Source organism: Ixodes scapularis, unplaced genomic scaffold, assembly GCF_016920785.2.
Source record: "Ixodes scapularis isolate PalLabHiFi unplaced genomic scaffold, ASM1692078v2 PGA_scaffold11__112_contigs__length_91849675, whole genome shotgun sequence".
NCBI classification, from domain to species: domain Eukaryota; kingdom Metazoa; phylum Arthropoda; class Arachnida; order Ixodida; family Ixodidae; genus Ixodes; species Ixodes scapularis.
This window is the reverse complement of record NW_024609837.1, coordinates 52,332,680-52,355,687: the sequence shown is the minus strand read 5'-3', so window position 1 is coordinate 52,355,687 and position 23,008 is coordinate 52,332,680. Positions and strand designations below refer to the sequence as shown.

Here is a 23,008-nt window from a genome sequence, read left to right as displayed (position 1 = left end):
AGAGCCCATTTTAAAGGATGAAAGGTTTCATAAATGAATTAAAGCAATTCTGCATGTGCTACACACTAAGGAAGAACCACCGGCTTTTTTGCTTTTTGTTTTGATTTAGCAGTTTGCCATTCCATGTCCTCCTGATCCGAGGAAGGAGCTGAAGAGTCGGCAATGTCAACAGCTTCCACTGCATCCTGAACCTTGGACGCAGGTTTGCCAGTTCCGACGTGGTCGGAGACCTGGATCTCGAGTTTCCGGCCACGGCCAGACCCCGCCGAAGAAGCCTTCGACGTACCAGGCCGGGACCCTCCTACATTCACGCTTTCAACGTCTTTTGACTTTGATGGAGCAGCAGGTGGGCCCTGTTGCTCCGTTACAAGGCGGGCCGCCTCCAAGGGATTGGAACGACGGCCTCGCTCTCCATCTTGAGAAGAGCCACTAGCACGAGGCTGCCGGTCAGCCGGAGGTCGTGCCTGAATCCACTGGGGAGTCAGTGTGCTCCCAGCGTTACCTGGGGCACTCTGCTTCCCCGCAGGTTGTTTCGGGGCCTGAGAGGAGCTTGCAAAGTCCTCAAGAGAGAACTGAGTGGCCCTGGACTCTATACGTGGTGCAGGGCCCCTGCGCACCGCGTCGGAGTAGGTACCTTTCGAAATGAAGGAAAACCTTTGTTTTGCTTCAGGGTACGATCAGTTCTCTTTGGCTCGTAAGGTAAGGATCTCCTTTTCTTGTCGCCACAGCGGGCAGGACCGAGAGTAAGCAGGGTAAGGACCCTTGCAGTTCGCGCAGGCAACTGAATCGTCACAGACGTCGGCCAAATGGTCGTGGCTTCCACACTTTACACACGTCTCCCTCCCCCGACAGCTGCGCGACCTGTGACCAAAACGCTGGCAACGGAAGCATCGCTGTGGGTTCGGGACGTACGGTCTGACACGACAATTCAAGTAGCCAGCTTTGACGAGTGCAGGAAGCGTGTGACGTTCAAACGTCAGGATAAGGTGTTTAGTTTTCACCTCTGCACCGTCACGCCTCGTCATAATGCGTTTGACCGCCACTACTCTGGATGCCCGCAGGCCTTCCAAGATCTCATCTTCACTACTGGAAAGAAGATCATCTTCTGAAATCACCCCTCGAATGGTGTTGAGGGTTTTATGTGTGCTCACTGTTACCTGCATGTCACCTAGCGATGTCAATTTTCGAAGCGTAATGCTCTGGGACTTTTTGGCAACTTCTACAAGCAGATCACCAGAATGCAGTTTTTTTGCCTTGTAATCAGCACCAATCTTACTGTCGAGAACCTTCGCTACAAGAAACGGTGACATCTTAGAGAGAGGTTAAAAAGTTAAAAACAATATGTTCGTAAATATATAGTTCTTATACTTTTGAAATTTCCCCCTCAGAAATGAAATAAAATATTACCCCATCGAACGAAAGAAAGGAACGCCTTTCCTTTTTCCGTTCCCGTAAAAATGTAACGAGTTCCCGTTCCAGTTCCACCGATGCCAAATGGAACGGCGGCGTTCCTTCGTTCCTCCTAAAAGGAACGCGTACCAGGAACGCCGTTCCTTGGAACGCCGTTCCGTACAACACTGCCCTCTCGTCTGTGTTCATGTGGTTGTCCTGCTTTGACCGTGTCGACATGTATCACGGATTACATCTTTCAAGTCCGCTATTATTATGGTAAGTGCACTCCAACCTACTTGTTGTCAACGGTTGACCGTTCTTCTACGCGTACTCTTCCAGATTATCTATAGAATTATGCAGCGTCTATTCTAGCGGAAGCCGGGAGAATAATTTCTCCGAAAGTCTACCATTATAGTCTACCGGGTGTCCCCAAATAGCGACCAGGTTCTTTAAATCGACCGCGCAATTCGGTTTCTTAACCTATCGCGCTACGACTTTGTGCAGCATTGCCCACAAGTGGTGCATTTGTTTTTGTCAAATTTGCAAAGAGCAAACTTACATGAGAAAAAGTAAAAAAAAAAGGTTTTAACTCTGATGGAAATGCAGGGAACCCACTGGTCTTCAAACAGTAGTGCCCTATTGTTTGAAGAACGGTGGCTTCGCTTGGTTTCCATAGAAGTTAAGCCTTTTTCTTTCTTTAATTGTTCCTCAGGTAAGATCGCTCTTTCCAATTTTTATAGAAAATATTAACCACTTGGCCAACGCTGCAGAAAATCGTAGCACGATAGGTTAAGAAACCGAATTTTGCAATCGATTTAGAGAGCTTGGCCGGTATTTGGGACACCCGGTAGAATTACCTCGGTTCTTGTTTGCTTTGCAATCATCACAGTTGTATGAAAGTGCCTCTTCACATTTCACAGGTCGCTTGCACGTTTGTACCTGTCTACGGAATAGGTTGTAATAAACTTATAAAAGAATTGAAAACAATCTTCTGTGTCTATTTTCTTGCCCATTTAAAAATAACTGCGCGAGCATTTTTTTTTTGTACGGGCTACCTTTATGTTATAAATAGGTTTATCAGTTATGGGACGCCTTAAATAAATTTAAAGGGGCGATGCAACGATATTCAATTGGAATGTTTTTTTCACTTTACACGAGCTTACTGGCACTAGTGGGACTCCAGGATACTCGAACGCAACGCCACTGACCAAGATTCTCCTTTGTTGCGGTGTAATTCCAAGGACAAAAGCGATCATTTTCATTCAATCTCTCCTTTGCAAAATTTGATGGCGTAACGTGGGGCTCGCAGTACACCCCAATGACAATATTTGAATGCGCTTCATAGACTGGACCCGAGCATTGCGCGGGCACTCGATTTGGGCTCGTGATAATTGCTATCTCGAGAAGCATTCGGGTAGTGGCTTGTCTCCAATCGCTGCAACGACGACAATAACCGAGCCATAACAATGTCTGAAACTCAGCGCGTGTCCTGTGCTTTGCCAACCCCAGCGCGTGACTATATGATCAACAATGGCGGCATATAATCGGCTCCCGATCACGTGGGCGCTTGTTCTGGCTGCGAGTTGAGGGGGTGAACTTTGCCGACCCCAGCCACGCGCTGGGATCGGCAAAGCACAGGACACGCGCTGAGTTCCAGACATTGTTATGGTTCGGCCATTGTCGTCATTACAGCGATTGGACACGGGCCACTTCCCAAATGCTCCTCGAGTTATAAATTATCACGAGCCCAAATCGAGTGCCCACGCAATGCTCGGCTCCAATCTATGAACCGCATTCAAATATCGTCACTTGGGTGTACTGCGATCCCCACGTTACGTCATCCAATTTTGCTGAGGAGAGATTGAATGAAAATGATCGCTTTTGTCCTTGAAATTACACCGCAACAAAGGAGTTTCTTGGCCAGTGGCGTTGCGTTCGAGTATCCTGGAGTCCCACTAGTGCCAGTAAGCTCGTGTAAAGTGAAAAACATTCCAATTGAATATCGCTGCACCGCCCCTTTAACCACTCGGCCACGACTGCGGGACGAGTAGGGGGCTCTGAGATGTGCTAGTAACTCAAGAGCTGGGGTTTGTCATGGATAAAACGTTGCATGTAGCCGCTCAACGTCTATACAGGAGAGGGCGCTGCGGTCAGATGCGTATATAATCGCGTTAAACTTTGCATGCATTGGCTCAACGTTTATAGACGAGAGGGCGCTGCGGTCAAATGCTGAAATCCGTATATAAACACGTTCCATACCACACATTCTCTTTCTGACATGGATGAAAACGAACGAAAGGCTCGGCATGCTGCGGCTCAGCGTCTACGCAGACAAGCACCACCAGAGCTTCGCCCCAATCAACATCATTCACCACGTGGAGATGCGGTCATTTTTTTAGAGTGTGGCTTCATGCGCGGGGTTGCCTTTTATGTGGTATTAAGTCGACACCCCGCTGAGCAGGCACATGCGCGCGTTTATGCGAACAGACGACGATCACGCCGCATGGCTATACTTTGTCTCACCCTAGAATGGACTAAAGGCAAAAGCTACGGACCAGCGGATGCAATCACAAGCCACTAAGAAATTGCGTGGTATTTCGCTTCGATGCAGGTGTCGCTTCGATGCAGGTGCCTGCGTCTAGGATCACTAATGGGTATGGGCCGAGTGTTGTTCGAACTGAATAGCGCTGAGTGACTCATCAATTTTACATCGCCAAGAAAGCCACGACATACAGGCTCTTTGCAGTGTCGAAGCTATACAAATGATGCACCTCTTTTTTTTTTATTTGGAGCATTATTCGTCCAACCCTCATCAAAGTTAAAAATGTCATAGCTCAGTGTGTAACCTGATTGGACGTGGCGGCCCGTGGCTTTGGTCTTTAGCCCACCGTAAGATAAGACAAAGTCTAGACCTCGTGAAGTCTGTAGTCGGCACGAATTACGCAACTGCCAGTTACGGCGCGCTGAAGAGGCTGTTTATCTAAAGAGTGCGGATGAGTCACGGGAGCACTTTTGTTTGAATGTACGTTTCGTATTCTACTTCTGTGTTCCGTCTTTTTTTTTTCTTTTTTTGAGGGCTGGGGGGGGGGGGGGGGAGGAGGGCGTTACTCTTTTACCATGCATGTTAACGACCAACTAGCCCGTAAATCCACTATTTTTAGCATAATCGAGAAGATGCCGTGAAAATTATCCCGATCGTACTTAGAAGACGGCATAGAAATGACAACGACGTCACAATACCAGCGAATTACCCGAGCGTCGAGCTGCTGCCTCTATGGCACACGTTAAGAGGCAACCTAAATGACCTCGGATTTGTTTGGCACGAAGCGGGGGCCAGATCTCCTTCCAATTTTCAAGGGGCGTGCTGGGACCGAGCGCCCTGCACTTACCTCAATGTTTTACTAGGCTGTTACGGCGTAAACAAACCCTATTGGTCGGGAATCGAAGCCAACGTAGGCAGCTTCCCGCAGGAAGCTGCGTGAACTGTGAATTATCGCTAGAGTGATATTCCGTAACATTTTTTTTTTGTTTGCGAAGCTTTCGTACGTGCCGCAGGTCATACATTATACGCGAGTAAATGTTGTCTTCCCCTTCCAGCGTGTATTTGGTCTCTCGCATTTGTGTACAAAGGAGCTGGTTTCACGTTTATTTTTTTTTTCTGCGAGACCAAGAGCATCTCTTTAATAGAACAGCAGGGACACCTCATCAGCCAACGTTCTTTTAAGATTTCGTCCCATGGCGGCAAACAGAAAAAAAATATATTAGTCGGATATCATAAGGATGTGGTTGACGCAGGTTTGATTTTGTCCGCCCATTTTTCTTTGGAATATAGTATGTTCTCACCAAGGAACGCATAATGCGATTTTTTTATTAGTTTATTTCCAATGTTCCCTTTTATGTATAAAAGTGTAGCTCCTAGCGATGGCGAGGAAGTACTCAAGCGAGTAAAAAGTATGTGTATACCCCATTAACTAAAATCTTTCTTTTTTTAAATTGCATTATAGTAGGTTGCTTGTTAAAGTTTGGCTTGAAACCAAGGGTATTGATGTGCCATGAAAATCTAGACTGTTTAAAATGTATTTATATTTTGCTGGAATACATTATTCTGGGGGGTATGCTTTGTGGCATGCTAAAGAAAGAGCTGTGCATTAAGCAATCGGGCATGCGGTTTAACCAATCCGGCAAGCAGTTTTTACATATGAGTAATAATGACGGTGTTCTGTACGACACGTTTATGTTATTGAGCTTGTGTAGCATCTGGAAGCCGCGCATGGCCGTTCGTCATGCTGACCCTAAACCGAAGGAAGTACAGCATTATTTGTTTTTCAGCCTCGTTAAGCAGGTGGAAAGTGTTTTTTTTTTAACCCGAATTACAAACCCGAATGGCTCAACTTTTGCAAACCACTTAATTATATAGGAGACTTTTAATGTGCTTTCCAAAAAACTTCCAGAGTGTCTTGATTTGTTTTTACTGATTACGATTTCATTATTGCAATAAAAGAAAAAAATATCTCCTTGTAACGCTGAGCAAAAAAAAAAAAAAAAAAAGGACCATGCATCTTATGATCCAGGGGTTGGATTCTCGCTGAGCCCCTTAGTGAATCTCGCTGGTTGCTATTAATTGTAATTAGTTAGATTTAGTGGTATATTATTATGACTACGTATCTCTTTTATATGCTCTGGATGCTCTACATGTCTTATGTTGCTTTGGTCTGCGTTTTTCGTTAAACTCGAGCTTCACACTTTTCGAACAACATCCAGCCCATGAACACATACTTTTATTTAATATTATCTTAGATGTCCGCAGTTCCGGTAACTTGCGACCTTTCTACGAGCTTGCATACTAGAGTAAACATCTTCGAGCAAATGCCATTGCTCTTGAAATTCATGTTCACTCCCATCGTTGCACAGTGCAAGTAAACAACAACTTGAGCATCGCGTGTACAGAATCATTGACAGGATAATACGCTTTGTTAACAGCAAGGAAATGTTTAAAACAGCTGGATCGAAAGAGCACCACGTAATCTTTCCGCGACATATAGAAAGATCCGGATTTTGCAAAGGCTATATCGCCATAGTTATGGCCAAAAATCTGGCTTATCACCACTTAATATACGATATAACACATTCTATTTCACCAACGAAACCTTCTTTGAACACTTAATATTATGACGCTTGCTTTACACTTCAGATCTGGTCCCCACTAAAACTAAAACAATGGAGGTAGGAAGAAGAGAAGGCAACGTACCTTCTCAAGTTAGTCAAGCGAGCAAACCCCAAGTGAACCAAGTAGAGGGCGCAGTTGGTGAGAACGCCCCCAAAGGTGACCAGAAAATCTGTTGGCGCCAAATCAGCTCTCCTTTCCGTCCAATAGCGTCTCTTGGTTTTGTTCTTGTTCATCGTTGCGGGCTTGTCCCTCCAAACTGCAAGTCTCTCCCGGCTTCACCCTCCGGTGGAATTATGGAGCGTCCAGAACCTTCCTACGTCTACGACTAAAACATATATGAAGCTCGCCCTTGTGTAAGCCGTTTTATTAAAAAAAGGTTTTGATTGCTGTAAAACATAAACATTCTATTAAGTAAGCAAGTTTTCTTTAGCACGAAATAAATGTTCACACTTCAATTCTTTTAATCGAGTTGAACAACTCTTTCCCCTCACCAGAGCTTAAACACCTGAACTGAAGTTCATTAGCCTGAGAGCGTATCCGTACAAATAAGAATTCGGTTCGACATCCTGTGGCCAAACATCGGTCAAGATGAGAGCGAGAGCGTTCTCTGCTGATAATTGCACGTGGCACCACCCATTGTGCGAAATGAACTAATGAGGCATTTTTTACCTGTTGACAAGCTCACAATCGGGGAATAATTGGTGATAACGTCTTACCAACCTAAAATTGCGAGAGGGGTGTCGCGGCCCTTGTTGTGCTCATCATTAGCGCACTTTAATCTACAGGTCGATGTCAGCTTGTGTACAGTCACAGATCACCCTGAGATCAGCGAACGAAGCGCGCGTTGTCAATCGCTTTCAAAGTAAACTTTGCAGGCCACCACAATTTCAGTCTGCTTTCGATCGCGCTGGTCAGCGACGCTCGGTTCGTAGCACACGATCAGCCTTTTTCCTTTCAGTTAACAGACGACGTACGACCTTGTTTTGTTTGTTTGTTTGTTTGTTTCTCTTTTTTTTTTGTCGGTTAACAGCGCTTTGCAGCGGACGAACAGTCTACGAACGGTGTCTGGTCTCGCTTCGTGAGAGGCAAATTAGATTTCGTTCTCGCTCTCACGATGACCGAAATTGGACCCCGATGCTGTAAAGCCACTAAACAATCAAGCTAAATAATACGTTCGCTCCAGCCTCTCCGTCTAAAAAAAAATAAAAACGAAAAAACTGTACTATATTTTGTTTTACGGTAGTTTGGCGAACTGTGGAGGCTGTGGCCCCCGCGACCCAATAAGATCGCCGGAGCAAGGCAGGTGACACCGCTCCATGGTCGAATCCACGGAGGCCTCGTTACCGTTAAAGCAACAGCGCTGTCCGCGTCAAAAAGTAGTTCTACGGTTCTTTTACTTTTAGTAGTGTGGCGGTCAGACTCTTCTGACTGCAGCACTACACGACATGGAAAAAAGACGAAGACATATTACTTCTAAACGCTGTTCTAAGAACAACATGACTTTTAAATGATATTTGAACGATCGCAGCCATGTAATTGACCGCATCCGCTCAAAAGATCGCCCTCGCATTAGTACCCACAACAGATTCAAGGGTAAATTGGGCGTATGGTTGTCCCATGAACTGTTCCCGAAGAGCTCGCTACTCTAGCGGACGGCAGTGTTGCGGTGGTCAACGTTCATCCGAAGTTGGTTGGTTTCGCAGCAGACGGCAGCCGATTCGTCCGGGCCTTGCATTGGGCGCGGTAACACGAACGCCCTCGTGACGTGGTGTCAGACGCCTCGCTCCGACGCTCTTACTGGGTCGCGGAAAGCCTAATTTCCACAGTTCGTGAAGGTATTGTGAAATGGAGAATAGCAGTTACCAAATATCATAGCCGAAATACCAACAAGAACAAATAATGAACACGATTAAACTATAATATTCTAATTCTGGGATCGCGCTATTTTTTTATGTAGTTAATTACTCTTGTAGACTAGCATACACGTGTCTGCTTGTCTGCCGACAATACGGTCGCAATTACCAATATACACGTAGATATTGAAAGCACAACACAGCGAATATTTGTAGTGTGCACGCTATTAGTATTACTAAGTTATATATGCCTCAATTTTTGTTATTTGTATAGCGTGTATGTTTTGTATCTCATGAGTGTTGATTTTGTTTGCTTTGCATGTTTTAATAACCTCCCTACTTTTTACGTGCACCGTCTTAAAGGGGTACTACAGCGATTTTTTTTTCAGCTTCCCCACACTTTGAAAACAAAGGCTGCCAAAAGGGTACTAAAAGGGTGGACCAACCAAAATTTTAAACCCTCAATCTGGTGAGGAAGGAATTGTGCCTTGCTTTTACCTCCTCGATGGAGACAGATACTAGTGCTTCCTATTTGAAATAAGTTTTTAGGAGTTAAAGTTAGCCTCTCCGTCACTTTTGTCGTTCTCATTCAGATTTCGATGGAACGCTGGCGTTTCTCGGTTTTAAAGAGCGTGTTTTCGCGTAAAAACAAACGGAAAAAGTTCTGTATAAGCGCCAGGGACAAGCAAGTTACACCCTAAAAGAACTACTGCAACCTTTCTATTCAAGAGTGCAACTAACTATATTACGAAATCGTCGGCTCTTACTCTTTCAGGTATGCTGTTTAGTATCGCGAAATTCAAAATAGGTATTGTGAACATAACTAAACCTGAAACACCGGAAGAAAAAAAAAAAGAACACGAAAATGAGGACGACACAAACAACGTCTCGTGGTGTGCGCCGTCCTTTTTTTCGTTTCCTTCTTTTTTCTTTTTCAGGTATCTCATGTTTGATGATGTCTGCAATTCACCAGCTTGCCTGTGATTTTACTCTTCTCTCTGTTATTTTGAAATCGGCATATCGAAATGACTCCAAAACCAATATTGGAATATCTCCGCGCTTTAGAATGGCGTGACGTAAGGGAAAGGCAGGCTTGCGGGTTGACCGGGCAGTCTAGAAAAGGACCATATTGGGCATTTGTTTCGTGCTCCTTGCCAAGGAGCTGGAGCGAGCTTCCAAGCGCTTCGTTGACACCATGAAATTTTTTGTAATAAGTGGGGAACAAAGTCTACAGCCCGAAAGAGTGAACCCCTGCCGTCCCCATGACGTCATTTTTGTATTGTTGCCAGTAGAGCCTTTCACTTTGAGAAACACGGTGAGGACCAAAATTGTAAAATCAATAACTTCGCGAAAAAAGATTGTTTTGGCCAAATATTTAGTTTTCTATTTCCCCGATGTTTGCTCCTGTGTTAAGTAAATTTTCAGGCAAATCGACAACTATGAAAAAATGCCGGAGTACCGATTCAAGGCCTTCACAATACAAACAGACAATCAACCAAATAAATATTTCATCAACAGAACTGGGGATCCTTAAACTGTATAGAAAATGACGTTAGTATCTCTCGTAAAATCCATCTTGAAACAAAACCAAAAAAATATTTTTAAATTAGCAAGAAACAATCAAAGAAATCAAGGAGACTATGCGAAGCCAAATTGCGTAAGAGATTATTGGTGTGGGTGAATGTCACAAATGTATAAATTCGAGAACTGATTTGAAATACATGATGTGGTGTATGAACACGGCTATTACGTTTAAATAACGCTGATTGTTTGAGCAGGGTTCCAAGACGAAATATTCTACTCCTTTTAATGATAATAACTATACATGTTTTTTTTTTTAAACGATAGCATTTCTTTCAGACCCGTTCCAGTAGCAGTGGCTGTGAACCACGTCAAAATGCTTTAGCGCGAGCCGTGCGCCGCGAGGACCAACTTCCCCAGAAACATTACCGTCTGTGCTAGGATCACTGAAGATACGCGAGTTATGAAGTATCCTTTAAAAGTTGTAACAGTTTCAAGGGTGGCAATCGCAGAATCGCGCCCACTATGTAACAAACACCCGTCCAAAAAGGAGCACTTATAAAATCACGGAAAGTCTTGATTCACCCACTTTTTGACATTTCCAGTTACATCTCTTCCTCACGTTGGCTTCAGTGCACACATTAGAGGTCAGACACTTTTGTAGGGTGGTCATCCACACAGCTTCGGCCAGCAGGGTCGCCGCAGCCAGCTAAGGCTGGTGTTAGTTCCGATCACGTGGCAATGCCGGTCTGTCGGAGGTGAGAATTGAATCATTTAAACGAAGTTCGTTTAAACGATCTTATGTATGTTTTTAATACACTACTGTTTGTGCCTGGTGTTGCTATTTTTTATAGAATCGTTGCATTTGCTTCAATATACGTATGTTCGTCAAATCGTTTATGCGCGGAAAGGTGGTCAAAATATCTTTATATTATTCCTTATCGGAGAAATCTTAAACAGGCTTCAATATATAGCAAAACACTAACAAATATATAGGTTGTTGAGAGAGGCATGTAAATTTACCTCTTGTGGAGATTGTGCAAAACCAGAACTAATTAAAACGAAAAAGCCTTTATACCTAAATATCAGAATTATACTTCCTTTTCATTTCTACGCTCATAAATAAGTAATTTTAAAAACAAATATTGCCTCGAATTTTTTTCTGGATGAAATTTTTGTGTATTGAATTCGAACACTTTATAAATTAATTTTATAGTTTGGGCAATGCATCTTTAAGAAATTATTCTTAGTTAGAACATTCGATAGTGTGTTTACTTATTTTCCTTGCATTTTGATTATGCTTGGCTTGGGAGTTGCGGAGTTCTTTTAATGTTTAGACCTGCACAATCTTCATCAAAAGAAGCTCTGCCCACATTCTGACTTCGATAAATCTGGTTCATCCCACTCTATAAGGAGTATTCATTGGAGGTAGGGCTGGGCGTCGATTAAAAAGTTTAACTCGATTAATCGACACCCTTTAATCAATCGATTAATTGGACTCATTAATTTCCATGCATAACATTTTTTTAAAGTTAAAGTTAATATTTTTTGTTTATGCATTTGCTGAACATAAGGTAACCTAAAGGGCGGAATGTACTATTTTTATTATGGACTAACCTTGATGTGTAGTTAAGAACAGTTCAAAGGCACTCCCACACAGAGATTATTACACTTCAGCTGCATCGAGGCAAAGAACTTTGTTGATATAATCTGGCAAGAGCGACCGCCTTTGATTCTCACACTAGTCTCTGCTGTGATAAACAGACACTCGAGCGGCGTTGAAGTACACGTGTAACCTTCTGCATTTCTCGGGAGTTACAAATCGTGCCCCTACAGTTTACTTTAGGCTAAATGTTGACTTAAAGCTTGCCCATCATTCGGGTGTTCCCGTCAACATCTGCACGGTGAAACCGTTTTGTTTTTACTATTTTGGTTCGTTAAAAATTTACCGATTAACCAGTTAAAACAATTTATAGCGATTAAACCAATAATCGATTAATTGGTTGGTTAATCTATCAATGGTCCAGCACTAATTGGAGGCCCTAGCTGTGTGCGCTGCTACTGAGCGTGTGCTGACGGCAAACTTTCGCAGTTTTATAAACGAGTTAAATATTCTCCAAAACCTCCATGTACAATGATATTTCTGACCATCAAACGATTTTGGGACTCATATGTCACTTTAGTGTGTTTTTTAACCTCTCTTCCTTGCCTTATATTTAAAAGTCGACTACATCGCTTTTCAGCTAATCCGTTCGCCACCGATGTGCGACAATTTATTGAATCATCGACGCGCAAGGCAATTTTGTGTACTAAAAACGTATTGTCTAGAAGTGTTGGGAACAAGTTTTTTCTGTCATCACAAGTTCGTAAATTAATCAATTTACTCCCATTTTCAATACTTTTCCATCCTCCGAAACATTTTTTATCACTACCGACGAAAACTTCAACTACATACATTGATGAAGGAATATGCACCTGAGTTCAATTACTGCTTTTCGAAACTCGCTCGTGTTCTGGCAATCGTGTCTTTACCTAACGCCGATGTGATAAAGACCCAAGGTTTGTAAATTCCGTCCATATATGTTTGCAGCCTCGGGATTAGTGTGTGATCTAATTTGTTATTTATCTTTGGTTCTGTTATTTCTTTTTTGCCGGTAGAAGGCACGTTTAAATATAACACGTTTTCTGTACCAAAGTAGTTAAAGCTGCGTTGGAGAGACCAGTGATTACGATATGACTCTTGTGACAAATAACAGATGGCAGCGAGATTTGGCGCATGCCCTGCAACAATTTCTACGCGTACTTTAAAAATAAATTTGCTGTATACCTAATTACGTCTAATTCCAGTGATGTATTTGCAATTGCATAAAACCAAAGTCGCAGATAACTTCTAACTCATTTTTTTAGGGCTCAGTTCTTCTTAAAGCGGTTTTCAAAAGCACACGTGATCCTTTGGTAGCATGAAAGACGTCAGATTAGCTAAATACGTCGGGGAAACAGACTGACGCGATTCGTAATACTCATAATACATACATATGTACATATTTGTTTGCCAGGAAAACAGTGTACAATATATTGCTGGTCAAAGAAAGTAGCATTTTTCTTGCACGTGTTTAGCAAAAAGGTTAAAAAAGCTTAGCATAAAATATAACCTTTACAAAATTCCAACATCCGCGGGAATTGAATGGGAGCCGGAACTAAAGAGGATGGAAACTTTTCGCGATGCAGTATGTTTGTGGTAGTCACTATGCATTGTCCTGCAAAGCAGTTTCCAAATGTCATCATGATGTCACAAATAAAGCGCGATAAAAAGGCGGGACCATTTTCCTCTCATAAGCAAAATAATTTATCGCCCGCCAATATTTCTCAAAAGAAAGCGCAAAACACGTCGTCTTTTTTTATATCCAACTCCTTCGTCCTGACGAAGGATTAGATTTTGAGCTACAACAGGTTTTCGATGAATACACTACGCGGGACATTATGCCTCTGGCTCTGCTTGATGTATGCTGGTGTGGAATGTTGGCCCAAAGTTCGTCTAAGTTCAAGACAGGAAAATGACGAAGGTATGTCGTTTCTTTTTTCTCTCTTTTTTTTTATAAGTGCTATTGAAACATGTTGTTTTCGCTGCTGCTTGAGAACATAACCACTCCTCTTCCATTGAACATAACGCAACAAAACTTTATTTATTTATTTTATCTATATAAAGTCACCCATAAACAACGTGGCGCCTCCTTAGTGATGCACTTACCAATGTCAGACCGTATTATTGCTCGGCCACAATAAAAAAATAAAAGTTAAGACAAAACGATGGTAGCAACATACTTTCTAAGTTTACAGCCTTCGTCAAAAATATATAGAATAACATTCCCACTATGGTGTTTTTTAAATGACTATACGTCAATTGAAGGCATGTCATGGGTACTACGTTACATAGATTGGGAGGATAAAACAAAGAGTAAAGTCAACTAGACCTACGAGGAACGCTCAGGTGGACGCGAGTTAGTAGAGCTGGTGAATCCAATCCTACCATTTCCAAACTTATACAGAAACCTCAATCCACGGATCGTTCTCTTGTTGAGCAAATTGTCTAATTTCACGAGGTCACAAAACATTTCGTAGCTGTATAAATAATGTGTTTGAAAATAACTAACAGTACACGAATGGGTTTACTTTACGTCGAACACGCTAAACTGCACCTGAATTAGTCACTCCAATAGAGTTTCATACAGTTGAGAATTATTCGACGCGACTGTACGCACCCTTGAAGAAAACAAAACATAAAAAACAAATAGTTTAGAAAAACTGCGTGTTTTTCTGTAGGTCTTAGGTTTTACTGTCGAACCAACGCTAGAGGTGATAATGGAAAAACCAAGAACAAAGTAATTCGGAAAAAAAATTGTCGTCCTTAAAGTATAGGTTTCTAAAGCAGAATGTAAAATATTAAAATGCTTGCGTGTGGCAGACTTAAAATGTGTTGTATACTTTGCCCACTCATATCAGAAAATAATTACTTTGACCCCTAATTCACGCTACGATAAGTAACAACAATTCGTAATAAATATCTGTTATGTGAAATACAGACAATTAAGCATATACCATAGCCTCCTCTATATTCACAAAGCCTGGCAGTTTGACGACGGAGCCAAAGAGTGCCCAGTCGCAGATTTGGAGCGCGAGGATCCGGCAGCACAGAGTATTAAAGAGACATATCTCGGGGAACCTGGACGTCAGCACTCAGCTTCTGCAGCGGCGAGGACCCGAAACACACTTGTTCGCTCGGGAGAAGTGTGTTTCGGCGTCTCGCCGCAGCGGGGAGCCAGTCACGTGGCTCTCCTTTCATCCGTTGTCTGCCGCTCCACTTTTTCATGTTCGGTGGCCGCTTCTCGTGGCGATCTGCCAGGCTTTGTCAGTATATAGGAGGCTGTGAATAAACCCATGGAGCGCGTGTGTGTGTTCCTTGCCCTGTCTGTGGAAGAACACAGCCAGGTTAAGAACCAGGCTGTGCGGGGGCAGAGGTAGCAAAGGTGGCCTCCACGTGCGCATGCCCAAGTTGGGATGCCTGTACAATGCCCCCATGGATACTGCCTCGGCTATACGGGGCAGAGTTGGCACATAGGTGGACTCCACGGAAACACTGCGTGGGCATGCCCAACTTTGGATGCCCATGCAATGCTTCCTTGGGTCCCGCCTCGAATTTAAGGGGCCAGATTATAATAAATAAGGGACTCCAAGAGGGCAAAGCGTTGGCATGCCCAACTTAGACAACCTGTGCAACTCCCAAAATTGGACTTTCCGTTGATATTGAGAACACTTGATGCACGTTTCGGAAATGCAACATGGGAGATCGTTTTACTTTGGTACCAAATCACCGAGAATTGTGATTTTACATCTGAAAAGTAAAATTCAGGTTTGCAAAACTTTTTTTGTTGACTTAGTACTCAGCGGGTATGTAGAAATGGCTTTTTTACGTGGGGTGGAATATTTTACGCAGGGTAATATATTCGAGGGTAAACTCCAAACACGATCATCGGAATGTTGTTATTTGCACTAAAGTTCGGTGTCTGTATCCGCCTCAAGTTGGTTATGTATCCCTCTGCACCGTTTTTTTTTTTTTTTTCATTTCGTCCACTTAAAATTTTTTATTTCCAAAGGTCTAGACGTTTTAATATTTATCAAATGTATCAAAATGGTACAAATGTCCCACTGGGCACAGGGAAAAGTGAGGTATGCTCCATTTGTGATGCCATGCATTATCCCACATCGTAGAGAAATTATCAAATAACCCCGAACACGATGAGTTTTCCGGGGAGACCTTTGTGGGCTCCCACGTAGGCCCACTTTGGGCCGGGACGGAGAAAGGGGAGGTGCATGTGTGTGGGCCCATAAAAGGCCCTCTGTGAGCCGCATGAGGAGGGTCTTTGCGAGCTGCTCAAGTAAACCCATTTTGGGTTCCATGATGGAAGCTCATGAGGGCTGCCCAAGTGGACCCCACTTTGGCCCGGCTTGAAAACTGAGGTGGGACCCACGTTTGCCCTCCTTTCAGATCCAACTTTGGGCTACTTGTTTTGCTTTTTATCATGTCACCGACTATAGCGGTATCGTATGTTAATTTCTGCAATATTGCAACTTTGTGCAAAAGCTAATTACCAGAAGTCCTATTGATATCCAACAATTGAACAAAAACACCTCTAGTCAATAAAAATATATATTTCTACCAAAAATATTTTCGAAATTATTGAGCGTTTATACCAGAACAATCAAAATAGTAGCGAAAATAGTTAAAACCTTTACGTAAACCACCAACTTCATCTTTCCCCCTGGGCAGAGTAGAGTAAAAATATAGCAATTAAAGACTAACTTCGTGGTAATAAAACCCGAGACTCATAAACACAGAAGTAGACGAACACAACACAAAGACTAACTTTCCTGCATTCTCTTTGCACTTCCCTGCTACTCAAGTTAAAAAAAAGAGTGAGAAAAAGGAAAGCAGGAGCTAAACCTAAGGCAGATAAAAGGCACATATCAAGATACTATAAAATCCTGTTTTTGAATGTTTTACTGTTGAATAACTATATGTTCTTATATACTTGACGCTCAATAGCTTTTCTAGCTATCCAAGTGTGGACGAATTTCTACAAATTACAAGTTCAACGCTCAACATTTTATTAAAAGCTGGCATCTATAATGCTCTTCATAATCAATCGAGAAGCAACTCTTCAAAAAAAATATAGAAAATCAATCAAAAATGGACTGTCAATGCCCAGCTTAACTGTCAAACATAGATTGTGTGCTAATAATATTAGATAACCTAAAATCAGTATATGATAGTAAGCCATCAAACGTCGATATTCTGCTACCAATAATCAACTTTTACACTATCTTTATTTTAGGAAAAATGATCTAGGGTATTGATAGTAGTTTAATAGATCGTTTTAATTGTCACTTTAGACGCATCTGCAGTTTCGTCTCTGTCGAGTCACTGAACGGGTGCTCAAGTCACCAGGTACTCATTAGTTCGCCAGCGCGGCGTTGAAACGGCGCCGCCATGCATTAAGCCTTGTACGTGAAAGCGTTATGAGTGGCAGCTGACTACCTCGACTAAACTACCTTGTGCCTGCAACGTCTTGTTATCAACGAGGCGTTCGCCGGGCACAGGAGAGGAAGAAAAGAAACGCGTGAAAGTGGCGTCATCGGCAGTGTCAGGCAACAGCTCTTTTAAAGCAAGGCCTTTGCACTGGGCTTTTTCACGTCACCTATCGAAGCCAGCGCCTGGCACAGACTGCGCGTTACGTCATCGTTTGGCTGGGAATGGAACACGTGTTCCATCAGTGATAACACGACTCTCAGCCGAATGATGACGCAGCGCTTGTGCCCATTATGTGCTCTGCGCAAGCCTCCGGATAATAGCGTAGAAAATTTAGCGCTATGTCCGTATTGCCTAGGAGGTGTCGCTTTTGCTCACCCTTCAGTTTGTTTTTTGACGAAAAACGGGCAGCAGAGGGGTTCACCGCGCGCCCTGCAACAAGTGGTACACGTGCCTCTAAAAGAAAAGGTGGTTTACGCTGAAACCTTCTCAATTTCAGTGCAACAACCGAATTCCGGAGGCAAAAAGCAACGACATGCCGCTCCTAACTCGATGTTCTGTTTGCGTTGTTGTTGTGGTGGTGGTTGTTGTTGTTCCTTTCTAGCGTTTGAGCTTCCCTTTAACGGCGATTATAAATTTGGCTGCATGATCCTATACCAAGGCCTATTGTGTTCTTTTCTAATTTCCACTCTTTTTTTTTTTAATTCGTAAGTTATAGATTTCAAGCCATTCAAAGTACCTGACTTATGTCTTAAATATTTCAGAGTCTGCAAAACTCAGAATATTATATCTGATAGATACCACCGTCAATGCGACTGACGAAAGTGTAAAAAAATTTATAGGACTCGTCAATACTCAGGTAACGTTTTTGCTTTATTCTTACCAAGATAGCTTGCACTATAGTAATATTAAAGTCTCTACCGTAACGTTCCAGAACAGCAGCAAAAGCCATGACAGACATTGGCAGCGGCCTTTATCTTCGAATTTGCATAATGCAAGGGATGAAGCATATTTAAGTGGTGACTGTCTAAATGTGCTTAGAAAAGATTGAACAGCCGTTTTATGTAGTGAAGAAGGGCATATGGGGGGGGGGGGGGGGGGGGTATTTATTTGTCCGCAAAATTCGGGGAAGTTCAGGAAAATTCGCCAACTTCGGGCAAATTCAAGGACGTCACGTGACCTGAAGTTCCGCGGCGTAGACACGTGACTTGACGTCACAGGTTTAAGTCGTGGTGTGACGTGGTAGTACCTCGACGTTATTTATGTGACTTCAAGTTCCTCGCTAACTTTGTCGGGAAAATGCACGGACGGGGAGACAACATTATGGAAATGGGTGTTTAGAAATCTCTAATACGCCTGATTTTGTCCAAAAGCTTGTTCTGAGATGGCTAGCACTAGAAAGATATGCTTCCACGGTATCTCCTCCAAATGCGAAACGCAGTTGGAGTATGAAACAAAACAAGGACGGCGATATGTGTTCTAACAGGTTGATTCGCGAATGTCTTAATAAGTTTATTTGTATTAACCCTATAAAAAAAAAACTTGTATCCATACCGTCAAGAGACATGCAGATTGCCTCGTAGTGGTTTTATTGCTTAAAAACTAAGGTCTAACAACTTAGTATTGTTCAATTTAAGTAACCCCAGCACAATCATACCATGCTTCCTTCCAAGATGCGTATTGGGTGTGATAATCTTTTGCTTCTTAATTTTTATTAATTGCTTATGAAACTGGTACCCAACAAGTGTAGGAAAGGTGCGTAGCACTCCAAACTTAACTCCTCCGTACTAGCATCCTCCCTTGGCGAAGGGGCGCTGTGTGCGTAGTAGCGGATATTGTTTTTTACAACCCGTTTATGTGCCGGATTTGCCGGATGTGCCGGATGTGCCGGATGTGCCGGAATGTTCCAAACTTCTGAAAGCGGCAAAAAAAGAGGCATTCAGACGGCTGAAGTTCATTGCTGAGCATACTTCTTACTCAATAGCAACATTGATGCTCAGGCTACAGATCACCCACTCGTTTAGTTTAAGTCTCGTGTTTTTAACATTGCTCAAATATTGCGTGAGGAACCAATAGCAGTATTTTTATACTCTTTAGTGCATAAACTTTCAGCTTTTGGTGTCGATCAGACTTGTTATAACGCGTTGCAGGTAACGAATTACCTGTATCTAGTTACTTTTTCGGTAACGAAGTAGCAACTAAAGAGCGAAACACATGTACGACGAAACCGTCAGATCCGACGTCCGATCAGGCAATACGACGGTCGGAGGCGAGGGTTTTCCACGCTCTCCGGTGCTACGAAAACCCTTGCCCCCGAAGGTCATTCCGGCAGTTCGCACGTCGGATCGGGTGGTTTCGTCGTACATGTGTTTCGCGCTTTAATGCGGAGCGAAAGTTCGTCTGCCTCTTTCGCACCGGTTGTGGTGACGTCAGAAAGACGCCGAGCTCTGATTGGTTATGAACGAACGATAGTGGGGTAGACCTCGAGGCAGCTTGCTTTGAGGTCTACCCACTATCGTTCGTTTAGAACCAATCAGAACTTGGCGTCTTTCTGACGTCACCACAACTCTTGCGCAAGAAGCAGACGACTTGCTCTCCGCATAGTAACGGCGCGTGCGAACTGCGAAGAACGAAGCGAAAAAAAAAAAAAAAATAAGATTGCGCGTGCTGCGAAGAACGAAGCGAAAAAAAATAAGATTGCACGTGCAAGAAAAGGGCGGTCGCTGTTACTGGATTTTTTAACCTGGCATGGGCCACCACTAATGAACATATTCAACGTTACAAGCATTTCAAGCGAAAGAACGAGCGACATAATTGGTTACGGGCTGAAGATAAGCTAGTGGTTCATTATAATACCGGAAATGGCCAGCTGGACGGAAATAAACCTGAACGGGAATAAACCAGCTGGACGAAAAGAAAATAGAGATAAAGAAAGGAAAAAAAAAAAGAAATCGTTTCACACATTGTGGGTTGTAGCCAACGTTACTAAAACACTCAGTTGGGAAACTCCCATAGAGACAGCCCTAAAAATATGGCCCCAATCTGTCTCCGAGCACCGAGCTAATGACGAACACAACGCCACCATTTCTCCCGCAGCGGCCACTCGAGAAACTGCACGTGACTTCTATTTTTGGCTTTGACATGGGTGAACCCCGTCTCCCCGGCGGACGCGCCGCGTTGAACTCCTGAAGTTAAAATGCACCTAGGTCGGGACGCGCTACCTGAAAGGCCCGCTGAGGCATGGTTTTATAAAAACAATATTAATTGTTCCGCAAAACCTTGCGAACTAAAGATGATAAAAACATCACGCGCCCATCATTTGGTACTAAACTCCAATGAATTTCATACAAAAAGAGTCTTTTCCGTTTGTTTTTACGCAAAAAAACAGGCTTTCAAAGAGCTTGAGGTGACCATAGTACAGACAAACGAAAAAGAGTGGCGCTGTTGTCGCATTTAGCTCGGTCTCGGTGGACGCCAGCGGCCCAGGTTTCGACGGCGAGTTTCCCAACTGAGTGTTTTAGTAACGTTGGTTGTAGCAGAGGAGGCTAAAGAAAACAGAGTCGTTACTCTAGCCGCGCCTATATTCCTTTTTCTTGGTGTGTACATTTAGTTGTTTTTTGTTGTTGTTGTTGTTGTTGTTTTTTTTGGTAGCGTGTAGGTTTTTTTTTTAACTTAACAGTACTTACTTACCTCTGGACGGAAATGTGTACAGCACATGTTGCGCTTGTGACTTTCGTGGTGCAAAAGGGCGAAATAGAAAATAAAATGGTGGGCACGGAGTATGACAGTAAACAGGGTGTGCAAACTACTTCCAGCCGCCATGACAAGCGGAAATAAATACTTACGGTTCTCCTATGTTTACCTTATGTTTGGGTGGGTGTGCGAGGATGCTTGGTTCGCTAGCGAGCAATTCTGTTAGAGTGACGCGCTAGAAATGCCCCAGTGTCGTTCTTTTAAAGGGACCATGAAATAACCTCTTTACTTTTGCCAAATAACTGAACGCCGAACAGGTATCCGTTTTCGTTTCGGTTTATTAACTTCTATACGAGAAATGCTTGAAATATCGAATTTTTCTTCCTCTTAAACTCAGCGCAAAACTAGCCGCGGCGTAATTCTGACGGTTGTGACGTGCTCTGTCACACGAACCGAAAGTTATCTCGGCAATAGGAGACTGAGGGCGTTAGCGGCGAGATAGTGGAGTGCGGGTGTGTTTTACCACATGGTTTTACCGCGCTGATGGCGCCGATGCCGCCGACATATTTTGTGAATCGGCGCCTCTCAGCACCGCCATAGCCATGGACACATCGCAGCTGGGCGAAATTCAATTAGATACGTTGTGCTACAGCGATAACATGGGACTGGTACCATACGCCGGTACGAAGCGCAGCAGGTCGTCAGCGTGCATGGCAGCCGCTTCTCCGCCACCGTCAGCCGTTTCCGCGGTACCTCTAAAAAACAGGGACACGCTGTCATTCACCGGAGTAGCAGATATTGCACAGAGTTTTCTATGGGCTCAAACTTTATTAACTTTTATTTCGTCAGAATAGGCTCGCAGGGCAGAGTGGATAAAGAAAGAAAAGAAAAATATGCAATATGCCGTCTTGGAATCACGACTTTACGGATAGTACAAATCATGCCATACGCCTTTTCTACGATTCCAAAAGAACATGTAATCTTAGCAGAGATATAGCAACGTCGAAATATGATTTCGTGATCACAAAGACGTTGGATCGTTCAAGGAATGATAACACTAATCACTTTTTTCGGATGATAAAAACGCGTCAAAAATATCATCCTTCATACACACCTTCAGATACAGTACACACCAGTAATATCTTGAGCTTGATCACTCGCATGGAATGCGCAAAACAAGAAATCCGGGCAATGTCTGAGAAGACAAATGCTAAGAAAGCACCACTGTAGTCGAAGGAAACAAAGATGGCGGCACGAGCGTTTCTGCTGTCTTAAAGGTGCCGCCACAACATCACCGCACGAGTAGATGGATCTTTATTCCGAAAACACACTAGGTATCATCGCGTCACGCGACGAGAATTCAGTCAAGGATAGCGCTCCACGCGGAACAATGAGCTTTCACCACGCCGACCACGTCGACGATCACCACCGACACCATGTCTTTCGGCAAAACAGCGCGGAACAGTGCAAGCGCAGTCTTGTTCTTCTCTTGCTTCGTTTTCCACACGACAGATGGCGCATAGCTCCCGGCATTATAAAATCCGTCAATTTCCGCAACAACGCTAATTATTCTGCAAAATGTGGATCAGAATATTCATTAACAAAACTTTTTTCTAAATATTCGCCGGCAATTTATTGTTTATGATCGCGGTGCTGGTAAGAGGCCCTGATTCAATAGGCGATGAGGATTTGGGTGACGTGCCGTGGCACCGCGGATGCATCGCTGTGAAAAGGTAAAGAGCTTTCGAAGGAAAGAAGGTATTAAAGAGTCCGCGTTTATATTAAAAGTTATATAGTGAAATTCATTTTTTTCCTCTCTATTTTGTGTTTTGATTTTCTTTTCACACCTTTTACGACGTGCAGTGGATGAAATTCGACTTCAAAATTGTTTCATGGTTCCTTGAACTAGAGAGAAATTTCGTGAGAGCTACACCCTAGAAATGGCCCGGTGTCGTGCTTTAAAGTTGCCGATGAGTAACCGCACGAGAAAAATGTCACAAGTGAAGTTATTTTAATTCTCTCAAGACAAGGGACGCCACCAGCACCACCAAGCCAAGGTGATCGCAGGGCGACGGCATTGGCAGACGATGCCAGCCTACTTCGATATACTTCTGACAGGTGGCGCAACCCGACAGAAACGAAAATGCGGCGTCGGGGCCACGGCTCCTCGACCGACCATCTTCGTACAACGATGGGCCATTACGGCACGTACAAATGCAATGCACGGTGATCTGGGAAAGAAACCTTAAATACCGAAGCAAGAAAGTCAAACACTAGAAAGTGTACATTGCAGAGACT

The 23,008-nt window shown here is 43.4% G+C and overlaps 1 protein-coding gene across 1 annotated transcript in view; it reads left to right on the top strand.

Moving 5' to 3' along the window:
* Positions 1-13,390: 13,390 nt before the first annotated feature.
* LOC120847897 (formin-J-like) overlaps positions 13,391-23,008 on the top strand; it is a gene marked incomplete at its 3' end in the record, with an annotated part of 36,653 nt that continues 27,035 nt past the window's right edge. Inside the window, exons 1-2 of the mRNA XM_040219833.1 lie at positions 13,391-13,496; positions 17,782-17,876. Of these exons, the coding sequence (XP_040075767.1) occupies positions 13,391-13,496; positions 17,782-17,876 (201 nt within the window). The remainder of the gene's footprint in view (positions 13,497-17,781; positions 17,877-23,008) is intronic.